The sequence below is a fragment of the Gopherus evgoodei genome, chromosome 3 (assembly GCF_007399415.2).
Source record: "Gopherus evgoodei ecotype Sinaloan lineage chromosome 3, rGopEvg1_v1.p, whole genome shotgun sequence".
Classification (NCBI taxonomy): domain Eukaryota; kingdom Metazoa; phylum Chordata; order Testudines; family Testudinidae; genus Gopherus; species Gopherus evgoodei.
Genome location: NC_044324.1, coordinates 9,739,157 through 9,756,080, shown reverse-complemented (window position 1 = coordinate 9,756,080; position 16,924 = coordinate 9,739,157). Strand labels below are relative to the sequence as shown.

General features: G+C 55.2%; 1 protein-coding gene across 3 annotated transcripts in view; it reads left to right on the top strand.

The window, feature by feature from the left end:
- Positions 1-702: 702 nt before the first annotated feature.
- LOC115647983 (protein Mpv17-like) overlaps positions 703-16,924 on the top strand; it is a 46,319-nt gene continuing 30,097 nt past the window's right edge. Inside the window, exons 1-2 of one of the 3 annotated variants that reach the window (XM_030554984.1) lie at positions 703-779; positions 6,991-7,078. In XM_030554984.1, coding sequence (XP_030410844.1) covers positions 7,006-7,078 — 73 coding nt within the window. In that variant the 5' untranslated portion in view covers positions 703-779; positions 6,991-7,005. The other 2 variants (XM_030554987.1, XM_030554986.1) reach the window with 2 other exon arrangements.

Sequence of the window (16,924 nt, the reverse complement as noted above, 5' to 3'; positions counted from 1 at the left end):
GGTCACACCCTGGGGGGGGGCACTGCGGTACCCGACCGGGGGGGGTTACTCTGCGGGGGGGAGCCCAGCCCCACTGCCCGGTCACCCCGGGGGGGGCACTGCGGTACCCGACCGGGGGGGGGTTACTCTGCGGGGGGTGAGCCCAGCCCCACTGCCCGGTCACACCCTGGGGGGGGGCACTGCGGTACCCGACCGGGGGGGGTTACTCTGCGGGGGGGAGCCCAGCCCCACTGCCCGGTCACCCCGGGGGGGGCACTGTGGTACCCGACCGGGGGGGGGGTTACTCTGCGGGGGGGAGCCCAGCACCACTGCCCGGTCACACCCCGGGGGGGTCACTGTGGTACCCGACCGGGGGGGGGGTTACTCTGCGGGGGGGAGCCCAGCCCCACTGCCCGGTCACACCCTGGGGGGGGGCACTGCGGTACCCGACCGGGGGGGGTTACTCTGCGGGGGGGAGCCCAGCCCCACTGCCCGGTCACCCCGGGGGGGGCACTGCGGTACCCGACCGCGGGGGGGGAGCCCAGCCCCACTGCCCGGCCATGCCCCGGGGGCTGTCCCCCCCGCAGGTCTGTGACGTGGACACGGGGGGGCGGGACTGTTGGGTGCCCGGCTCAGCCCCTCCCCCCGGGGGTCTTTGTCACGTTGAGAATAAATCCCGCCCAACTGTGCATGTGACCGGAAGTCATAGGACTAGTGCCCGAGTAACCGGAAGTGTGTGTGGCGTCACTTCCCACTGCACCAATAGGCTGCGGAGGGGCGGGCCGGAGGCGGAAGCACAGGTAGGGGGGATGGGCGGTGTTAATGACGTCACCGCGCGTTCGGTCCCGGGGCCCGCGTGTTTTTCTCACCCGGGGACCTGGCGGGGAAGGGGGGTCGGTTAGCGGGGTCACGTGGGTCAGGTCACGTGGGGTGGGAGGGGTAGGTCATGGGGGGCAGTGGGGTGGGGTCAGGTCCTGGGGAGGGGGGGCTCAGGTCACGTGGGGGTGGGGCAGGTCCTGGGGGCCTGTCACAACTGGGGGGTGGGGCAGGTCCCAGGGAGGGGATTGGCCGGGGGGGGGTCTCAGGTCACGTGGGGGCAGGGGCAGGTCCTGGGGGGCTGTCACAGCTGGGGGGTGGGGCAGGTCCTGGGGAGGGGATTGGCCGGGGGGGGGGGTCTCAGGTCACGTGGGGGCAGGGGCAGATCCTGGTGGGTCTCAGGTCACGTGGGGTCAGGTCCTGGGGGGTGGCACTCAGCCAGGACAGCATGTTCAGTGCCAGGGCCTGTGGGGCTGGTCTCTGAGCTCCCCGCGAGCTGGGGGGACCTGCTGGAAATGAGGTGCTGGGAGCTGAGCGCAGCGCCCCAGGGTTCTCCCCAGCACTGGAGAGCAGGACTGGCCCCGATGCCCCAGAGTCTGGAGCCCTCCCTGGGCTGTTCCCACTCCCCCAAGTACCCCCACCTCCTGACACTGTCCAGAGACCAGGACAGCTCAGAAAGTGCCTCCTCTTAGCGGCCCTGCTCCTCTCACGCGTGTCCTCTGTCAGTGGCAGCGTGCTGGGGCGGCTGGGTGAGTCTGTGCAGGAGATGGGGCAGCGCCTGGGGCACAGCACTGGGCTCAGCATGCGCAAGGCACGAGGGGTCTCACCCCTTCCTGTGTGGTGCTGATGCTCTCAGAGAGGAGAGACCAGGCGAAGTCTGGCAACCCCACACTGCCTGGGGCCAGCCTTTCAGCTGAGGCGGGGGAGGGAGGCATCTGTACCAGGCCCACGCAGGGTGCTTCAGGGCAGGGGGTGCAGTTTGAGGCCAGTTGCCTGGACACTTTTCCATTAAGAGCTTGAAAAGAAAATCCCCTTCTCTGGCTTCTCATCCACTCCTCCCAGCCCCCAGCACTGGGGCACGCAGGCAGGGAGGAGAGACCAGCTAAGGGCATTTCAGCTCTCATTCAATCTCTGCCAGAGGCTCCCCAGCAGCTGAGGCAGCCAGCCTGGACAGGTGCCTCGCTGAGTGGATTTGTTACCTGCAGCCACAGTCCTTGGACCCGAGAGACTTTAGGGCCAGATGGGGCCAATCATGATCAACTTGGCCTACACATGGGAGGCCACAGAACCTCACCCCACTACACCTGTGATAGCCAGAGGCTCTGGGCCTGAGTCACTGACATCCTCAAATCATGGTTTAAAGACTTCACATGACAGAGACTCCACTATTCACATAAGTTCAAACCTGTGAGTGACCCAGGCAAAACCGCCCCCCGTCCTCCGCTAATCTAAGCTGGGGGAAATTCCTTTCCTGCCCTAAATCTGGGGAATCAGTAAGTAGCATTTTCATTACCTATTTTTTGGTAGCATTATTCAGAATCTTTTTTCATTTGTTACTGATTTGATACTGTGTAGTACCTTTTGCTCGCATCAAAGACCTCAGGATTGCAAATTATTGTGCCTAACTTGAGACAACTAGACCCATATTAGTTGAAACAATAGTAAAGAACAGAACTACCAGACACATACATGAACACAATCTGTTGGGGAAGTGTCAACATGGCTTTTGTAAAGGGACAGTATGTCTCACTGATTGATTAGAATTCTTTGCACAAGGGTGATCCAGTGGATATAGTGTAACTTGGACTTTCAGAAAGCCTTTAGTGCGAGACCGTGTCAAAGGCTCTTAGGCAGAGTCAGCTGTCATGGAATAAGAGGGAAGGTTCTCTCACGCATCAGTAATCAGTTAAAAGAAAACAAAGGATAAGAATAAATGGTCAGTTTTCAGAATGGAGGGATCTATACTGGATCCAGGACTGTTCAACATATTCATAAATGGTCTGGGAAAATGGGTGAACAATGGGGTAACAAAATTTGCAGAAGATACAAAACTACTCAAGACAGTTAAATCCAAAGCAGACTGCGAAGAGTTACAAAGGGATCTCACAAAACGGGGTGACTGGGTGTAACGATGCTGGTTCTGGTGGGACCCAACTGAGAGTGCCAAAGCAGGACAAATTGCTTAAAGCAGGGCAGTTACAGCCCAAGGCTGGGGTTTTCCACCTCTAAGGCAAACCAAACCAGACAGACAGAGAGGACTGTGGTTTTACCCCACTGGCTAACCAGAAGTCACACAAGCAATTTCCTTAGACACTCCAGTCTCCCAGTGTCACCACCAGTGCCACTCACTCAGCCTGGGGATGAATGGTTATGAAAACCAACACTCCAGTAAGAGAAAAAAGGTTCTCTCGATCCCAAAGGACCAAGCCCCAGACCCAGGTCAATATACACATCAGATCTTACCCACAAATCACGCTGTTGCCAATCCTTTAGAATCTAAAACCTAAAGGTTTATTCGTAAAGGGAAAAAGGTAGAGCTGAGAGCTAGAATTGGTTAAATGGAATCAATTCCATACAGTAATGGCAAAGTTCTTAGTTCAGGCTTGTAGCAGTGATGGAGTAAACTGCAGGTTCAAATTAAGTCTCTGGAACATCCCCCGCTGGGATGGGTTAGTCAGTCCTTTGTTCAGAGCTTCAATGTAGCAAAGTACCTCCAGAGGTCAGAAGCAGGACTGAAGACCAGATGGAGATGAGGCATCAGCCTTTTATAGTCTTTTCCAGGTGTAAGAACACTTCTTTGTTCTTACTGTGGAAAATTACAGCAACATGGAGTCTGCAGTCACATGGGCCAGTCCCTGCATACTTTGCTGAGTTGTAAGGCGCATCTGCCTCCTCTCAATGGGTCAATTGTGTAGCTGATGGTCCTTAATAGGCCATGAAGCAGGCTAGGCAGAGCTAACACCCACTTGTCTGGGATGTCACCCAGAAGCACAGCATAAGTTTGAAATACAAGACAGTATAAAGCTAATATTCATAACGTCAACTACAAAATGATACACACATAGACAGCATAATCATAACCAGCAACCCATAACCTCTCCATAGACTCCTCACATGACAACTTTTATACAATATTTGCTGCAAATATAGAACAGTAGTTACAACGGTGATCTCTACAGTTACAGATTATGTCAATAACGTGACACTGGGCCACCAATTTGCAGATGAAATGTAATGTTGATAAATGCAAAGTAATTGCACATTAGAAAACATAATCCCAACTATACTTACAAAGTGATGGGATCGCCTGTTCCCACTAAAGATAGATCTTGGAGTCATTGTGGCTAGTTCTCTGAAAACATTCACTTGATGTGCAGCGGCAGCCAAAAAAGCGAACAGAATGTTGGGAATCATTAGAAAAGGGATAGATAATGAGACACACAATATCATTGTGCCACTATATATTTATAGGTATGCCCACACCTTGAATACTGCCTGCAGTTCTGGTCACCACATCTCAAACAAGGTTTATTAGAATTTTAAAAGGTTCAGAGAAGGGCAACAAAAATGATTAAGGTATGAAACAGCCTTTGATTGTGCAGAGAGATTAATAAGACTGAGACTTTTCATCTTGGAAAAGAGACAACTAAGGGGGGGGGAATATGATAGAGGTCTAGAAAATCGTGAATGATGGGGAAGTGAATAAGGAAGCGTTATTTACTCCTTTACATAATAAAAAGGAAAAGGGTCACCCAGTGACATTAATAGACAGCAGTTTTAAAACAAAAGGAAGCACTTCATACAATGGACAGTCAACCTGTGGAACTCATTGCCAGGGCATGTTGTGAAGGGCAAAACTATAATCGGGTTCCAAAAAGAATTAGATGAGTTCATGGAGGATAGGTCCATCAATGGCTGTTAGCCAAGATGATCAGGGAAAACCACATGCTCTGGGTGTCCTTTGTCTCTGATTGCTAGAATCTGGGAGTGAACAAAAGGGGATGGACCCTGGGCATGTGGATGAGACCTACCAGCCAGACAGCTGGGAAAGAATTCTCTGCAGTGTCCCATCACCGGCTGCTGGGGAGATTTGCTGCTAGCGGTCACAGATCGGCTCCATGCCATCGTAGGCAGCCCCATCACACCATCCCCTCCATAAACTGATCACACTCAGGCTGGAAGCCAGTTCGGGGTGTTGCCCCCACTGCTCCCCTTGGGCAGCTGCTCCAGAGCTTCACTCCTCTGGTGGTGAGAAACCTTCATCTAATTTCAAGTCTAAACCTGCCAATGGCCAGTTTCTAGCCACGTGTTCCTGTGTCCACATGGACACTTAGCTTCAATAACTCCTCTCCCAGCCTGGTGTTTATCCCTGGGGTGGATTTAGAGGGAGCAATTCGATCTCCCCTGGGCCTGCGTCTGCTCAGGTTAAACAAGCCGAGCTCGTTGAGCCTCCTTGCGTAAGGCAGGTTATAGACAGGCCAGACTCACCCCTGCGGCTCCTCCTGCTTGTGACTTCTGAAATTAGCACAATTCAGCTCTGGAGCACTCTCTGCAGGCTGGTGATCCACCTGTCCTCTGGCCCCCCATGTCCCTCCCTGGACCCAGTGCCCTTTTACTTGGGGTGCTGCCCCCTGGCAGTAACCCCTTTCTCTCTGGGTCTCCCCTCCCCAGGGAACCCCCACCCTCTAGCCCCACCTTGCCTCAGTGGATGGCTGCTGCCAGTCATTGTCTAGCCCCATGCCCTGGGGCAGACTGCAGTATCAGTCACTCATCACCGGCAAGATTGGGTTTGGACCTGCTTCCTTGGTCTACCCCTGGGCTGCCCTCTGCAACCCCCAATACCTGTTAGCCCAATGCTAGGCCACAGCCTGGGGCTTTCCAGGCTAGAGCTCCCCAGCGCCTCTGCCTTTCCCAGGACCGGCGCTAGGGGTTTGAGCGCCCTAGGCGCACGGCAATTTCGCCGCCCTGCTCGCTGGTCCCGCGGCTCCGCTGGAGCTGCTGCAGTGGTGCCTGCGGAGGGTCCGGTGCTTTGTGGCTCTGCTGGAGCTGCCACAGTCGTGCCTGCGGGAGGTCCACCAGAGCCGCGCAAGTAGCCGACTGTCCGCAGGCACCACTGCGGCAGCCCCACCGGAGCCGCCTGCCACCCCCTCCGGCTAAATGATGCCCACCAATTATTCTGGCGCCCTAGGCGATTGCCTAGGCTGCCTAAATGGTAGCGCTGGCCCTGGCCTTTCCCCAGCGCTGCTTCACTCAGGTGCCTTATGTCCCACTCCCTGCAGCCAGGCCCAGCTCCCTCTATAGCTTGAGAGAGACTCTCTTGGCTTCTGGCTCACAGCTTCTTATAGAGGCCAGCTAGGCCTGATTGGAGCATGGCCACAGCTGAGCCTACTTTCCCCAATCAGCCCAGGCTTCTTGCCCCAGCCTAAAGCTGCTTTCTCCAGCCACAGCCCCCTCCCAGGGCTGTTTTTAACCTCTTCAGGGCAGGAGCAGGGGTCCACCCTGCTACACAGGTTCTCCGTTCCTGCGATCAGCCTCGTCGCCCTTCTGTGCACCTCTTCCAGTCTGAATTCATCTTTCCTACCCATGGCAGAGCAGCTCTGCTCACATTGTCCAGCCGAGGGCTCCCCAGTGCCTGGTATAACGGTACTAACACGTCCCGTCTCTCCGGGAAATCCCTCACCTGACGCACCCTAGGACTGCGTTAGCCTTTATCACGGCCACGTCACACTGGCGGCGCATAGTCACCGCGTGATGGACGCAGACACCCAGGTCTCTCCTCCTCCATTGCTTCCAACGGAGACATCCCCAGCTTAGAGCAGGGATTCCCCAAGTGTGTGACCTGGCACCTTGGCATGGGTATCTCTGCTCTCCTCCCTCGGACTGGGCCTGCTTGGCACTGGGCTGGGGGAGCAGGTGGTGCTGGAGATGAGTGTGTCCTGGGGCAGTTACCTGCTCGTGCACATTGTGGTGCTGTGAGCACAGCCGACAGGAGGAGTGAGGCAAAGGTGCATGGAGGGGCCTTGCCCTAGACTCTGTCACACTCACTGGGGGCTGATTCTCCTCCACTTCCTGCCCCGGGAGTCTGTGCCACCGTTAAACAGACGCTGTCTCTTGCCATGCTGGCAGTTAGGAAGGCTGCAGAGGGCGAGGAGGGGAAAGAGGGCAGTGTGACTTACCTCTGCCTTGTCTGTGCAGCTGGCCGCAGGCGGGATGGCAGCGCTGTGGAGGTCGTACCAGCGACTCATGGCCCAGCACCCCTGGAGAGTGCAGATCCTCACAGCTGGTAAGAGCCTCTGGCCGTTCCTTGGAGGGTCTCTGCGTGGGGGGTTTCTCGGAAGCTGAGCACGGAGCAAGCCACAGGCCTGGGAACTGCAGGGTGGAACGAGGCAAAGGTCCATGGAGTGAGCTTGGTCTGATACTCTGGAGCTGGGACCCTTCTAGCCACTGCCCACACTCGGGTCTGTGGACAGAGAATGCTGCGCCTCGGGGCTGGGGAGCTGGGCAGCTATCCGTAGCCAGGGGCGCAGGCAGGCAAGAGGCCTACCTAGGCAGGGCTGGCTCAGTTCCTCCCCTTGATGCCCTGGTGTTACACACGCACACGCCCCGGTACCTGGCTGAACACGCAGAGTTGCTGCTTTGGGGCCTAGAGCAAAGCTAGTGGATGGCCAGGAGCAACTCTTTGGGACATCCCCTCTCCAGCAAGCGAGCCAGTGCCTCCCCCTGTCTCCCCTCTGTTTGGGGCTGCTGGGGAAGGTGCTAATTCCAAGTCTGAGACGTGTTGTCCCATGCACGTCTGCCATTCACCCAGCCCAGCCCTGGCTGCAGCTTCAGCAGTGACTCTGCTGGGCTGTTTTGGGGAGGGTGGGGGCCCAGGGACCCTTCCAGTATGAGTGTGGACGTGGGGCTGGGGCGCTGGCCGTGCTGGGGTGTGGGGTGGAGCCCCGCCCTTGTTGGAATGCTGGGTGTGCTGTGCCCAGTGGCAGTGGGTCCTGGCTGTGCTCTGGGGCAGGGAGGTTGAACACAAGAGGAGCCCCCAGCTGCATGTGCCAGGGCTGCCAGCCTGTCAGTGAGCCGGGCAGGGAGTCACCTTCTGGTGGGTGCTTGGCTCTGGTACGAGCTCCGATGCCCTGTCGGAGTCGCATTCCCCGTCCCCTGCTTGTGTGGCGGGGGCAGGGCGCTGAGGTGGGCAGCAGCTTTGGCCAGTTGCAGCTGTTCCCTCCCTGCCAGCCCCGCACCCACTGTTCCTCCCCCGGGTGCCGCAGGCCAGGCCTGAGCTGTCAGCTCAGCCAGGGGAGGGCAGCACACACTCAGGTTTAGGCGCTGTCCGGGGCTGAGCTCGCATCTAAGGGGTCTCTGGCGTCTAAGGGGGTCTCTGCTTCTGTCTGGGCCAGGCCAGTCACTCCTGGCTCTCCCTCGCCCCACCTCAGTGCTGGGGCTGCAGCTGTCTCCAGGGGTCACTCCTGTCCTGCATGCGCACGGGGCAGGCTGGATGGCCCAGGCTATGAGTACAGGACAGTTCTGAGCTAAGCCAAAGACAGCCTGGCTAGGCTGGGCCCTGTCCCGCCCAGAGATCTGCCAGGCTGGGCCCTGGAGCTCTTTGCTCCCCTTTATGCAGCATTGTGCCCTCAACCTGGCTCTGGATCTGTGTCCGCTGGGGAGAGAAGCCCTGGCCCCTTCCACCAGTCCTGCTGCTGCTCCTTGGTCTGCCCTGAGCAGGGTCCAGATGGGCATCCCCTACAGAGTAACAGGCTCCTGCCCAGAGCTGCAGCCATGCAAGGGGATGGCCCTGGGTCCCCAGTCCCTGCCAAGTCTGGGGCAGGGACCCTGAGTGAGTGTGAGGAGCTGGAGGACGTTAAGGGCCAGGCTCCAGGAACCCCGAGTTGGCTAGTGGAGGGGCAGCTTGGTGCTGGGGGGCAGGGACCCACCCTGGCAGCTGGCTCGGAGCAGGGTGAGCACCAGGGGGCTCTGGCAGGGGGCAGAGTGAGGCTACTTGTCTGGGACAAGCTTGGGCATTACTGGCACCAGCGCAGGGTTCCCCGGCTTCCCCGGATTAATCCCTTTGTGCCGCAGAGCAGGAGCAGGAGCAGGGCTCGGGGCAGGATCCTGGGGCATCAGGGGGCGTCTTTCTGCCACTCTGCGACGGCCAACGGGGCCAGAGAGCAGACTTGGAGCCAAACTTACCCAGTCAGCACAGTGCTCAGATTCCTGCCCCCAGCCACTCCCCTGCTGCCTAGGGTCCCAGCCTGGTGCCCCACTGGGCAGCTCAGTGGGCTGACCTCGCACGTACCAGGTAGGATCGTAACCGCTCAGGTGACCCCTCCTCCCCCCCGGCGCGCGTGGTTGTTCATGCATAAGAAGATCAGTCCCTGCTTTAGTGCCGATCTCCGCAGTGACGGACCCGCCGGTGTGGGGAGCAGGACACTCCGTGGCCTGGTGCCTTTTTGTTGGAGCGAGTGGGTGTGTGGTGGGGGGTTGGGTCTGTTGGATACCCAGGCTGGAGTGGGTTTTCTGTCTCCTGGACTTGAGACTACGGTGATGGGGCCCACAGCGGCCTGGTCTGTGTGTGGAGGCAGTGGCTGGGCGGTGGCGCTGGCCCAGCGGGATGAACTGGACAAGCACAGGCTGGGGAGTTTCCCAGAAGACGTCTGGGGGTGGTTCTGTACCTGCTTGGGCGAAGGGCCCTGCAGCCTAGCAGGCAGAGCCCGAACAAGAGCTGGAGCAGTAGCTCGCAGTCGTTCCAGACGACTGTGCCCCTCTCCCCAGGCTGGTTTGTCTCGCAAACCCCACATTTCACCCCACTTACAAAATCAGACATAAAAGCCCAGGAGTGTCCCAGCCACACCGTTACTGACAAACTACCGACGTTCTCAGTGTCACCGGCGAATTATAAACGGCGTGGAACGGAACTCGTGTACGTACGGGTCAGTCTGTGGTGTACCTAGGGCAGTAGGAACGAGTCCCTGGCTGAAGGAAATGTTAGTTTGTGCTGACGTCGCTAGTGCTTTTTATGTGGGCTGCTGTAAGACTAGGGCAATATCTGAAGGAGTGCGTGGACCCGCTGGGTACCCCCTGGGTGCATGTCTCCCCGGGGTGCACAGCACAGAGCTAGAGAGCACGGGGTCTCACCGTGAGGGGGTTTTACCTCCAGCCTGGCTGGCTCTGCCTTACGCTCAGCTCTGGGTCCCCAGCAGGGCTGGCCTGGACCCAGGGCCCCTGTGGGAGGCTCCTGGGCCTGGGCCATGCAGGAGAGCAGGCGAGCCAGTCACAACTGCCCCTTATGGCCTTCAGCTGTCCGACTGCCCCCTGCTGAGGCTGAATTGGCAGGGACCCTGGTGGGTGAAAGGCTCTCTCCTGTCTCGGCCGCGGAGCCAGTGGGAGCCTGGGGCTCAGAGCGCCAGAGGGCAGGGGCCAACCACCAGACCTGGGAGAGCAGCAGCTGCGCCCGGGGCGGGATCCTCATTAGCGTTACTGGAGCGCCTGGGACCCGCTGTGGGCACTGCACCCCTCTCACTGGCCCAAGGCCCGAGAGATGGACAGCTGGGCAGTGTCTCTGCACCTGGTTCTTTGGGGGCCTCGTAGCAAAGGAGGAGGCATGTGAACAGGGGGCAGGGAGGGGCCAGGACCTCCCCCATGTGGGGGGCAGCCAGGGGCAGCACCGAAAGCCTGTTAGAAATGTAGCGGGTGGGCAGTGGAGCCGGCCCCAGCGAGCGGCCCTTTGATGGTAGGCTGGGTGGGGCCGGGCTGTGTCGGGCCGTAGCAGTGTCTGAGGTGTTAGCGAGGAGGGATCCCAATGCACTCAGAGTGCTGGGCTAGGACCGCGATCTTCCAGCAGCACCTTGACTGCTCTGCTCAGCTCAGCCGCCCTGGCCAGGGCTCGTGGTGGGTTCCTGGTACGTGGTTGGGGGTCCTGCGTTCCATTTCCAGGAGGAGAGTTGGGGGCAGGGGGGTTGGCTGTGGTGCCTGGGCTGCCGGGGAGTGTTTTTCTGGGCTTGTGGCCTCCCGGCTCCAGGAGGGTTTGGGCCAGAGCCTGGCTGGACAGCAGCAGTATCCCCCCAACACCAGTTATTGGCAAGGCACATTCGCTGGGGGAGCTGGGCTGCTCTGCTGACGGGAGCCATGTTAGCACAGAGACAGGGTCTGCTTCCGCTCCAGCTCTGGGGTCTCCGGCGCCCATCCAGGGCAGGGGGCTGGCTCCCTTGGCTTTCACCTGCCTTGGGCAAGGCTGATGGCCAGGTGACAGGCTTTGGGGCAGCACAGGGTCCTGCCTCTTGCTGCTCAGCAGGCAAGGTGCGCAGCAGGGGTGAGTTGGGCGGGGAGCAGGACCAGGCGTGTGCCTGAGGGCGGGCGCTGCAAGGCAGCACAGTGCCAGCGGTGAAGGTGGTGCTGCAGCCCAGCTGCTCTCTGGCTGGAGGGACCCAACGCTTGGCACTTGCAGACATTTCCAGTGTGCTGGGTTTGAGGCCCCAGTGACTGAGCCTGTTGGACGCACTGTGTCATTCCTGGGCATGAATCCCAAAGGATGCGAGTGCCTCGGCTGCCCTTTCAGGTGCAGACTTGGGAGGAATTCCTAGGCTGTCAGATCCACTCCCACTCACCTGCAGCGCTGGGACGAGAGCCCTGTTCTAATGGGCTGAAGAGGAGCCGGCTGCTAGCAGCATCCTGCAAACAAGCCCTCATGGCAGCATCTCGAAGCTAGAGCCTGCTGCTCAGGGCTGCCTGCTGGCCGGGCATGGCTGGATCTCCAGCCTGTAGTATGATGACAAAATGCAGCTGTGAGCCAGGCCTGCACTTGCTGTTCTCTGAGCATCCCTGGGACTTTCCACTTGCTCAGTTTTCTCTCCTAGCTCTGGCAGCACAGAGTGCCAGCCAGCCAGCCTGTGTCCTGAGTGGGGTCCTGTGAGCTCCTCCTGCTCTTGCTGTCAGGGTGAGTCAGCAAAGCAGTTCCACCCTGCTCCTGGCACTAGCCCAGCTGACCTGCTGTGCGACCTGCTTCCCTCCCTGCCCCTTTTGGCTGGCATGGTTGTGGGGCAGGGCTGGCTCTCACCCAGATATACTGTGCCTGGCAGGGGCAACATGTTAGAGAGACACAACAGGGAGCACCAGCTAACGGGGGGCACATGCCCCCCCACGTGGCCTGCACATTAAGGACAGCTACATTATTCAGTTGCTTCTGTCCCGTTGATGCCTGGAGATAATTTTTAAGTCTTCTGAAGCTGGAGAATGAGTTCAGGATGATACAGGCACAGTGAGAAGGACTCTTATGCATTTGCATTACTCTGGAAAGCTAGTGCTTCCAAAGCACTGAATATGAGTCCAAGCTCTCTTTCCTGATGGGTAACAGGAAATTTAGGCACCATTGTTTTGTATGTATAGAATCATAGAATATCAGGGTTGGAAGGGACCTCAGGAGGTATCTAGTCCAACCCCCTGCTCAAAGCAGGACCAATCCCCAACTAAATCATCCCAGCCAGGGCTTTGTCAAGCCTGACCTTAAAAACCTGTAAGGATAGAGATTCCACCACCTCCCTAGGTAACCCATTCCAGTGCTTCACCACCCTCCTAGTGAAATAGTTTTTCCTAATACAGGCAGTCCTCCACTTTATGACATTTGAGTTACAACGAACGGCACTTACGCCGTTTATAAAGGGACACCGTTTTGACTTTCCGACTGAAATTTCGACTTTATGATGCTTGAGCTGACGCAACGCCACGCCAGTGAACAAGTTCATAGGTTCGCATCGACATTCTGCGCCGCTGATCTCCCTGACTCAAGACGCTCCAGTACCTGTTTCAACACCATTTTTACATGTTGATTCTTTGTGCTTCCTACTTTTTCTTAAAAGTTAGTGTTTCTTTGCCCATAATAATGACAGAAAATCAAAAATCTCGTGCAAGTGAAGTTTCTTCTAAGAAACATAGAACAATTACTATGGAAATAATTAAGAGGTCCAAGAAAGGTGAGATGCCAACTGAAATCAGTAAAGCTTTGGATTTCCCCCGAATGACTATCGTGACCAGGGGCAGTTCTAGACATTTTGCCGCCCCAAGCACAGCAGCATGCCACGGGGGGCACTCTGCCGGTCGCCGGGAGGGCGGCAGGCAGCTCCGGTGGGCCTCCTGCAGGTCCCGCGGTCTGCTGGTCCCACGGCTTTGGTGGACCTCCCACAGGTCCACCAGAGCCGTGGGACCAGCGGACCCTCCGCAGGCATGCCTGCGGGAGGTCCACTGGAGCCGCCTGCTGCCCTCCCGGCGACCAGCAGAGCGCCCCCCGCGGCATGCCGCCCCAAGCACGCGCTTGGCATGCTGGGGCCTGGAGCCGCCCCTGATCGTGACCTTCCTGAAATACAAGGTACGAATTCAGGAACATGTTAAGGGCCTGGCTCCTGTGCAAGCCACTGTGCTAACTAAGCAGCTTGTTGGACTTATCGCCCAGGTTGAGAAACTGTTCATTCTTTGGCTGGAGGATCAGTCTCAATGCTGGGCTCTGGTGAGTTCAGGCAGAATTCAGGAGAAGGCCAGGAGTCTTTATGATGATCTAAAGAAACAACAGGGGAAAGTTCCAGTGCTGAGCCTTTTCATGCAGGTAGGGGGTGGTTTATGCGTTTTAAAGCCAGGGCCAATTTGCATAACATCAGGATCTCCAGTGAAGCGACCGGTGCTGATGAGAAGGCAGCTCGTGTTTTTCCTGAGACGTTGGCTGAGAACATTGAGGAGGCAAGGGTTGTGCTCAGCAAGTTTTTAATGTTGATGGAACTGGGCTCTTTTGGAAAAAAATGCCATTGAGAACCAACATGGCCAAAGAGGGGAAATCCATGCCATGGTACAAAGCTGCTAAGATAGGATCACTCTTTTGCTCGGTGCAGATGCTGCTGTTGTTATTGCTAATGGTGATTTTTGTAACTAATGTGTTGCTATTACCGAGAATTGTAAGAATGTACAATGGGCCCAATCCTTTGGAAAGTCCCTTGAACGTGTTGAAAGCAGTCCATGAGAACACACTTTATGTTAAAAGGCCTTGTTATACTGATGTTTCACTGCTAGTGCCTGTAAACAGTATTGAAACTTTTCACAGGGGAAAAGACATTCCAGACCTGATGTACACAAGGAAAGGGGAAACTAAGGCACACTACCATATGGCTTTCATGGCTAAATGCCAGGAGTCCTGGACTATGAACAACATTAATATCTACATTGGTTTAATGTTAATTTGGTTCCAAACATTTGCCAGAGCTTGTAAAGATAAAATAGCTAGTTTCTTTAGCTCTTGGCAAGATCGTATGAGACATACAGGAATCCTGCTGCAAGAGCAGATCCGATCCACTGTTGTTCAAACTGACTTTTACCTTGAGTTTGTAGAGAGATTCAATCATGTTATTAAACATGACTTTGATAAACCATTTCTGTTACACACCGGTACGGCCTCTAGCCCAACACTAGCTGTAGTAAAACAGGCCCAGGGATGGGGAGCTCTTGGGATGCAGTCAGTGATGTCTGTGTCATCCCTTCCTGCATCAATTTTGCGTTGGGGGTGTGACGTTATTGATATAAACTGGGACCATATAGAACATGGGTTGCAACCAAGGTCCTGTAGCGGCACCAAATCCTAGGTAAAGGGGGTCATATAAGGTGTCTAAGACCAGGTTACGGGTTACTGGTTATGATTATGCTGTCTGTATGTCTGCATCATTTTGGTAGTTGAAGTTATGAGTATTGGCTGTATACTGTCTGTATTTCAAACTTGTGTTGTGTTACTGGGAAAGATCCCAGACAAGCTGTTGTCAGCTCTGTTTAGCCTGCTTGATGGCTCATTAAGGACCATCACCTACACAATTGTCCCATCGAGAGAAGGCAGTTACGCCCTGTGACTCAGCAGGGTGTGCAGAAACTGGCCCATGTGACTGCAAACTCCATTTTGCTGTAACTTTCCACAGCAGGAACAAAGAAGTGTTCTTACACTTGGAAAAGCCTATATAAGGCAGAGGCCTCATCTCCATTTTGTCTTCAATCCTGCTTCTTACCTCTGGAGGGATTTTGCTACAAGCTGAAGCTCTACACAAGGGACTGAGGACCCACCCCAGCGGGGGATGTTCTCCAGAGACTTGATTTGAACCTGCAGTTTACTCCACCACTGCTACAAGTCTGAACTAAGAACTTTGCCATCACTGTATGGAATTGATTCCATTTAACCAATTCTAGCTCTCATCTCTATCTTTTTCCCTTTATGAATAAACCTTTAGATTTTAGATTCTAAAGGATTGGCAACAACGTGATTTGTGGGTAAGATCTAATGTGTATATTGACCTGGGTCTGGGGCTTGGTCTTTTGGGATCGAGAGAACCTTTTTCTTTTACTGAGGTGTTGGTTTTCATAACCATTCATCCCCAGGATGAGTGGCACTGGTGGTGACACTGGGAGACTGGTGTGTCTAAGGAAATTGCTTGTGTGACTTGTGGTTAGCCAGTGGGGTAAAACCGAAGTCCTTTTTGTCTGGCTGGTTTGGTTTGCCTTAGAGGTGGAAAAACCCCAGCCTTGGGCTGTGACTGCCCTGTTTGAGCAATTGGTCCTGAATTGGCACTCTCAGTTGGGTCCCGCCAGAACCACAACGTCACACCATGCCATGGTACAGAGCTGCTAAGATAGGATCACTCTTTTGCTCGGTGCAGATGCTGCAGGTGACGTTAAACTTAACCCTTTGCTTGTGTCTGTTCGGAACCCCCCAGGGCTTTCCAGGGATAGTCTCCGGCATTTCTCCCAGTGATATGGAAACCCTATCCTAAGGCGTGGGTCAGTGAAAACATCTTTGGGGATTGGTTTAATCATCATTTTGTGCCAAGCATTAGGGATTATTGCAGCAAAAACAATCTTGCATTTAAAGCACTGTTAACCCTCGACAATGCTCCTGGTCATCCACCCAGCCTTGGTGACATGCATCCTGACATCCAAGTGATGTTTCTGCCCCCAAACACCAATTCATTGTTGCAACCCATGGAGCAGGGGGTAATTGCATCCTGCAAGGCCCGCTATCTTAGGCGCACATTTGCCCAGGCCATCAGGGCAAATGAGAGGAAAGTGGCCCAACTCTGAAGGAATTCTGGAAGGGCTTCAACATTTCCCATGTATCAGAGGGGTAGCCGTGTTAGTCTGGATTGATAAAAGCAGCAAAGAGCCCTGTGGCACCTTATAGACTAACAGACGTTTTGGAGCATGAGCTTTCGTGCATCCGACGAAGTGGGTATTCGCCCACGAAAGCTCATGCTCCAAAACATCTGTTAGTCTATAAGGTCCCACAGGATTCTTTGCAACATTTACCATGCAGTTAAGAACACTGGTGAGGCATGGAATGAAGTCAAACAATCCAATTTGAATGGTGTTTGGAGAAAATTGTGTCCTGATTTTGTGTCTGACTTCCAAGGATTCACAGACATTGTTGAGGAGGTGACCAACACTTTTGTTGAAATGGGCAAATAACTCAGCTTAGACGTTGCACCAGAGGATGTTGTGGAGTTGCTGGCGTCACATTCTGAAGAATTAAGTAACGAGGAGCTCATTGATCTGGAACAGCAAAAAGGGGCAGAGGAAGAAGACGCACCCACTGTTGAAGAGACTCCTCCTTGTGAAGTCTTGACAACAAAAGTGTTGGCTGAGGCATTTCAGCATTTGGAAGCTGCCATGTCCCTGTTTGAGGAACACGACCCCACCATTGAGTGCAGTGCATCTGTGAATAGGAGCATATCCAACATATACAGGGAAAGAGGAGAACGTCTGTCCAAACTTCCTTGGATACTTCTTTTAAGTCCTTCCAAATCACTGCCATGAGGGCAGGGGACTGGACTTGATGACCTCTCGAGGTCCCTTCCAGTCCTAGAGTCTATGAATCTATGAAACCTTAAAGCCCCCTAAAAACTCCACCCAGTTAGACCTCCCCATGAGTTCAGAAGAAGGTGTCCCATCTCCTTCATTCCTTCCATAGATTTCTTAACCTACAAATCAAATGACAAGATCAGCAATGCCCGGGAACCGACTGTCATAAGTCCGAGGACTGCCTGAACTATATTTTTTTTATGTATGTTTAGCTTATTATGTGATTGTTTTATGGCAGCATGATTGCTATTTACAATATAAATATGTT